At 33.6% G+C, this 6947-nt stretch overlaps 2 protein-coding genes across 3 annotated transcripts; both read right to left on the bottom strand.

The window, feature by feature from the left end:
- Window positions 1–32: 32 nt before the first annotated feature.
- LOC111394609 (E3 ubiquitin-protein ligase RNF5-like) lies at window positions 33–2091 on the bottom strand. Of its 2 annotated transcripts, none has more exons than XM_023020514.1 (2): window positions 1893–2091; window positions 33–756 (listed from the first exon to the last, which is right to left on the bottom strand). In XM_023020514.1, exon 2 carries the CDS (start codon window positions 736–738, stop codon window positions 91–93), a length of 648 nt encoding a protein of 215 aa, XP_022876282.1. In that variant the 5' UTR covers window positions 739–756; window positions 1893–2091; the 3' UTR covers window positions 33–90. The 2 variants fall into 2 exon arrangements, with proteins under 2 accessions (XP_022876282.1, XP_022876281.1); XM_023020513.1 differs by having other exon boundaries at window positions 1929–2088.
- A 2512-nt stretch (window positions 2092–4603) lies between these two features.
- Window positions 4604–5479, bottom strand: LOC111394226. Its single transcript, XM_023019986.1, has 2 exons — window positions 5109–5479; window positions 4604–4616 (listed from the first exon to the last, which is right to left on the bottom strand). The coding sequence occupies exons 1-2, from the start codon at window positions 5477–5479 to the stop codon at window positions 4604–4606; spliced, it is 384 nt and encodes a 127-aa protein (XP_022875754.1).
- Between the last annotated feature and the right edge of the window lie 1468 nt (window positions 5480–6947).

Raw genomic sequence — 6947 nt, 5'->3', positions numbered from 1 at the left:
ATTGGTGCATGGAGAAACACCTTAGAGGTCTATTGACCTGAAATATACAACTTCATTACTAGAAACATAACTCCCATCAAGAAATCAATTTCAGCAAAGGATTAGATGCATAACTATGGCGAAAATGAGAATCCCACAAAACATCTTCCACAAAAGCATTTTCCCATCAACTTGATACGAACGATAATGAAATCCATGAGCATAACCCCCGTGAAACAAACCAGAAAACAAGTACGGAACTCCAGAAGTGGTTCCATATACAGTAGCATCATTAAATCCATGTGCATGAAAGTTAAAAAAGGCTGGTAGGGAACCAAAAAATGTAGATAATGTTGATTGACCAAACCTTGCCATGGGATCTGACTCATAGTGGCGGAAATAGTTTATATCCACACGTGGAGCAGTTTCCGGTCTCTGCCCCATGGGGCGACTGGGGATGGTAACAGGCATGGGTCGGGATCTTGGATCCGGGCTTGTCTTGCCCCTTCCATATATAGGAACTAATTTCTCCTCCTGTACAAGAGCCTTACAAACTGGGCATTCGTGGGAATGTGAATGAATTTGAAGCCATTGGTAAAGACAAGGCCAACAATAAAGGTGACCGCAGAGTGTAACAATTGGCTCTTGTGCCAATTCAAAACAGATATTGCACTCAAAGTTTCCAGCATCTGACATTATATCAGCTGAAGAAGAGGAATCTGTTGACTCACCAATCTCCCAATCCATATTTGCAGCCATGGGGCCTCAAATGCTTGTCTGTGTGATTACCCCAAAAAAAAAAAATAAGAAAATAAAATGGTAATTATCCACATTCTGAAATGGGGGTATTAGATCACCAAGAAGAAACAACCACCAAAGAGCAGCAAGAAAGAAAGAAAGAAACAGATGCATTCTCCATGACAATCAACAAAACACAAACATCAATCAAATACAAGATAAATCAACCTCTAATACAAAGAAATTAAAAAAAAAAAAACAAGAACAAGAACCAAAACCAAAAAAATACATTTTTCCAAAATCCAAGAATTAACCCTTATTGTAATACTTCAAATTATTATATGCTAGTTCAACTTGGGAGAGACCTGGCTTCCCCAACTCCTTGACGTACTACACGAAGGCATGTGATTCACTCAAGAAATTCCTACCTCTCTATCTATGTGTGGTAAATTTCAATTTTTCAAAATGGACATGCAGAAGAGAAATGTTATCTTCACCCAGACTACATTTATAAACTTCCTTGAACAATGCCAGATAATATCCTAGCATCAGATATCGCATTCTCTATTTCCCAAAAACAAAAGAAAAATTATAATAAGGTGGCAATTCAATCAAAAAAAGGGGAGAACCATGATGTCCATTTCTTCAAGAAACGGGAAAAACAGAGATTTTACTCCTTTGAAGACAGTTTACGCTGTATTTATCAGGATTAGAAGATAAACCCCACATACAGTTAATAAGCAAAATATGGTCTGACTGCGTTGCCAATAATTTTTCTGTCATGTACTGCGTGCAGAAAATTACACAGAAATTCTCCAAACATTCAATAATTAACCCCAAATTTATTTATTTTAATTATCTACCATTAATTAACAGCTCAAATACAGAATAAAATCACTAAGGCATCATCAGTAAAGTTTTTTGTAAGGCGATAAGTAACCCTAATTGCCTATCTTAGCTTGAAATAACTATAATATGGCAAAACAACCTCTAAACTGAGACCCAGAGTGTGATAAAAATTATCTTCAGTCATCACAAACAAAAATTGCAACTAAAAAAAAAAAAAAAAAAAAAAACTCGCACGCAGTTCCCACATAATCCTCAAATCAATCTTCTTCGCTATTACGAACCACAACTGAAAGCAACAGTAGATGTAATACAATGTATACCCATACCAATTGCGTCCCCCGGGTGGGTTGGGTGCTGCTTACCTTGTAGTCTGGGAAATGGAGAATTTGTTGGTGCGATTGAGACGCCAAACACAGTTAGACGGTAGATTCCTTTCCTTCTATTAAAATCCAACAGCTACAGGAAACATTTTATTGCTATTTTTGTAATTTGCAATTCCGTACTTACCCACCATTGCTAAATTTCCAAAAGGTACAGTTATTTACGTTTTTATACATGCATCTTACACAATATAAATCCGTATGTAGTAAAATATTAAAATTTTAAAAACGGTAATTTGCACAAAATGTCCTTACCTTTCAAATTTATTGTGAAAAACGTTCATACTTTTTATTTTTTGACATTTTTGCCCTTATTTCAACATTTTTTGCGCTGAATGTCCTTTTCACTGTTTTGGAACATAAAATGACAATTATATTCTCTTATTTAAAAAAAACAAAAAAAGAGAAAAATTCAGAACAAATTGCAAACCTAACCCTAAACTTTTTAAAAATTACAAATGAGTCCCGAATACTCCCTCAACCCATCACAACTAAGATTTTAGAACCACCACTTATGGACCACCAAAACTCTACCCTTCGGCCACATTGGACATGGGACCAACATACCATCTTGAAGACCACACTTCTCTCTTCATAATCCATCCAAGATCCGATCATAACTCCAATCAATTTGGTCAAAAATTCAAGCCAAAATAGGTTACCCATGCAACAAACAGTGGTTGAAATCTTTACTTCTGATGACACCCATGCCCTATACAACCACCACTTTGACCGGACTAACATACCACCTTAAAACTCTCACTTCTCTCTTTGCAACCCACCCAAGATCCAGCCATAACCCCAATAAATTTGCCTAGAAATTCAAGTAATAATAGGTTACTCACGCAACAAACAGTGGCTGAAATTTTCACTTCCGACGAAACCCATGCCCTACACAACCTCCATATCGATTCTACACACTAAAACGTCTCTGTCCATTGTCCTCAAACATCCTTTAATGCACACAATCAAACCCAGCTGGCCGAGCTTCGAACACAATCCCTATGTAGTTTTCAGACGATTTTTTTTACGCCGGTGGTGGGACCCATGATCGGAACCACAATCTGAGGTACCTACACCTCATGGCTCATCCAATGAGCATATGGGTCTTACCCATTGTCGCTTGGACGTGGTTATTCATTCAAAAATCGAGAAATGAAACCTAACCTACGTGAAGGAGAATTTGTACCATTAGAATGAAATTAATGAAAGCCCACTGGATGGTATGTGTAGAGGGGAGTGAGGGCTTCCGTTGGTATGGAGATCCGGTGGTTTGGACGGTGGATGGTCAAAATTTTTTGGCTTGGAAGGTGGCAGTGGAGGGGGAAGGAAGAGAAGAGAAAGTGCTTTTTTGTTATTTTCAATATTTTAAATATTGGGGACTCATTTGCACTTTTTTAAAAGTTTAGGGGGTAGGGTTGCAATTTGTTATGAATTTTTCTCTCCTTTTTTTTTTTTTTTGGTTTTTTTTTTTTTTTAAATGAGAGGGTATAAATGTCATTTTACATTAAAAATGGTGAAAATGACATTCAACGCAAAGAAATGTGTGTCATTTTACGTTCCAAAACAGTGAAAAGAACCTTCAGTGCAACGAAAGATTGAAATAAGGGTAAAAATGTCAAAAAAATGAAAGGTAATGACGTTTTCCAAAATAAGCTTGAAAGGTAGGGACGTTTTGTGCCAATTACCTTTTAAAAAACTACTATTTTTATCTGAGTCAATTTTCAATATTGTCCTTATTAAATTCAAATTCATACAAATTTTATATATTCATCCCACTATAGCCCTCATTTGGCCCCCATTCTTTTCAAATTTTAAAAATTAGAATAGTTTTTTTTTTTTTGAAAAATTTGTAATTGAAAAATAAAAAAAAATTAATTTGCATGTAATATTATTTTATGAAAGATTATGTGTTGAAAATAAGAGAAAGAAAAAATGAGAATGAGAGTGAGGGCCGAACGGGCACATAAATACATTCAAAATATAATTTCGAAAATCACTATGTTTATCCAATTACTATAAACATTTAACCCAGTTCTTACTTTCTATTTTCGATATTGTCATGTCGGTGCTTTAATATTTAGTTTAAAGGTCAGCAAATCTCTTTAAATTTATAGGATTCTCTCAAGAGTATATTGCGCAACCAAATAAATTTTGCATGGAATCATATATTAATTAATTTTTTTGCTTATAAGCTCATAATTTTGGCTGTTTGTATTTCGGTTGATAAATTCAAGACTTATTTGAAATTTCTCGTATATTTCATCTGTCAAATCAATACTTAAAAAAGTATTAAAAAAATAAGATTCCAGTTAGAGATGGGCGTGGGTCAGTTCGATTCCAAAATTTTCAGGTATCTGGTAAATGGAACCATGGGGTCCAAATATAATTATGGAACCGTTCGGGTTCGATTCCGTTTCCGTTCCATTCCGTACGCTAATTAAATTTTTTAACATTTATAACAACACTATATAAATATAACTAATGAGACATTCAATCGTAGTTTTACAAATCAATGTAGTCCAATTTAATAACATGTAAATAACAAGTTGTCCAACAAGATTAATTTACCAATGCTAACAATTTACAAATACTAAAGAGTAGATACTAATACTAAAACTTCAACTATCCATCAATTAATTGACTTGTCATACTCACTAATAAGAAACTCTGCAATAAAAAATTGAAAAAACACAATTAAGTTATTAACAAACATAAATAAATTCAAATTTCTTCGACTAGATTTAATAAAAAATATATATATAACATATATTTTATTACCAGTCTCAATACCTTCATAGAACTTCGTCTCTTTAATGCAAAACTCTATCTTTGGGAAACTTTCAAAAGTCTAGATTCTTCCCTTAGCCAATTTTGCATACAAATCAAGGCTCAACTGTTTTAAGAGTTAAAGAACTCCTAAATGGATCAAGAATGCGCACTCCAATACTAAATGCCGACTAAGAAGCAACTGTAGATACAGGAATGGCAAGAATATCCCTTGCAACCTCAGATGAAATTTCAAATCTTGATTTATTGATCTTCCACCAATTCAAAATGTCAAAATTTTCATCACTAGCATCTTCAGTGGATTCCATTAGATATCATTGTACCTCATCTTTTCTAGAAAAATCTATTTTTGTAGTTTTCAATTTCTTGTACCCAAAATCAAAATTGCAGTCATCCCAATCATCATCATCATTCGAATCCTCCAACAAAGTGACTCCATCATTAGATTCATCGCTCCCACTTTCGCTTCTACTAGGTCCATTGTTTGAATGATGCCATCCCTTTTGTTGGTTATACAAAGCATACAATAATTTCATGACCTTATTTTTTGTGGCTTCAACTTTAACACTGTCATACAAAATATCAATGCAATGTACAACAAACTCAAACTTATACCCAGGATCAAGCACGACTGCTACAATCAAAATCTTATTCATTTTATCAACTTTACCCCAATACTTATCAAACTTAATCTTTATGCTATTTGCTATACTACTTAGCAAATGATAATGCTTCTTACCCATTTTCTTCAAAATTTGCTCGATTTTACAAATTTCATGGAAGTAAATATTGGAAGTAACACTAAATGAAGCACTAAACTTCAATGTGACATCATAAAAGGTTCTTAGAAACTTGACAAATTTTCTAGCTTTCTCCCAGTCATAACTTGTAGGTGACCCCTCTTTTTCTTTTCCACCTTTATTCTCATCAAAATATTTACAATAAAATCCGTCCTCTTCCTTCATTCTTTTAAAAGCTTTTTATAAATTTAATGCACTATCCAACATTAAGAATATTAAATTCCATCTAGTAAGAACATCTAAAATAGCAAGTTTTGTGCATCAATCTTTTTTCTTTCAATACAACATTTAAATTTTGTCAACCGGAAAGGAGATGATCGAAAATATTTTACCGCATTGCGAATACTATTTATAGATGGATTTAACTTTTTCAACCCTTCTTTAACAATCAAATTGATTATGTGTAACATGCAGATAAGAGCCATCTAAAATTATAGTATTATCAGGTTTCCAATTCTTCAACTTTTTTTTCACATAAACGATCGTTGCATCATTTGTGTTTGCATTGTCTACAGTAATGGTACCCACACACTCTATTCCCCAATCAAGCAAATACGTTTCAATAATCTTCCCAATTGTCTCCCATGATTTGGAACCACAGAAAAACTCAATATCCTCCTATGCAGTTTCCAAATTCTATCAATAAAGTGTGCTGTGAGTACCATATAATTGATGTTTTGAATTAATGTCCAACAATCAATGGTTAAAGAAATCATTTGCCTATCCTTAATAAATTTAATACTCAATGATTCCTTTGTTTCATGGTAGCACATCTCTAGTAATTGTTCTTCAAGAAGGAACCTCAAATCTAGGGCAGAGTTGATTCCTTAAAACCCACACCTCCACAAAGGAAAAAGTCAATTCATTAATAATAATCATATTAACCAATGCTTTTCTACACATTTCTTTATTAAATATTGTAGCCATAATACCATCATCATTATTTTCTCGAGTTAGTAGTGCTTGATTTTCATCAATTTTAGTGTTCTTATATGTATAACAAGTTTTTAAATGCTTCCACATGCTAGAAGTTCCACTATTAGTGTCAACCTTAAATATTCTCCCACATTAATTATATTTTGCTCTTTCTCCACCAAGTATTTTAGTGAAATGATTCCATATTTCTGACCTCTCATTAGACTATTTTTTGTCTCCATTTGAGCATCCAAAATTGATATCACCTTAACAAGAAACTTGATTAAATCCTGCACAAACAATGTGGAACAAAATCATCAAACACTAACGAATGATAGTTGCACCAATTGAACAGAGATAAACCAGCAAAACATTCTGGAAACCCTTAAAGAGCATAAACTAACTGCTAACTAATCTTATTAACATGATCAGCTAGCTATTTCTCCAATTTAAATGTTGCATACAAACCTAACAAAACCAATCTGCATCAGAACTA

This window comes from Olea europaea, chromosome 5 (genome assembly GCF_002742605.1).
Source record: "Olea europaea var. sylvestris chromosome 5, O_europaea_v1, whole genome shotgun sequence".
Taxonomy (NCBI): Eukaryota; Viridiplantae; Streptophyta; class Magnoliopsida; order Lamiales; family Oleaceae; genus Olea; species Olea europaea.
The sequence above is the reverse complement of the archived record's forward strand: the minus strand, read 5'-3'. Positions and strand labels throughout refer to the sequence as shown.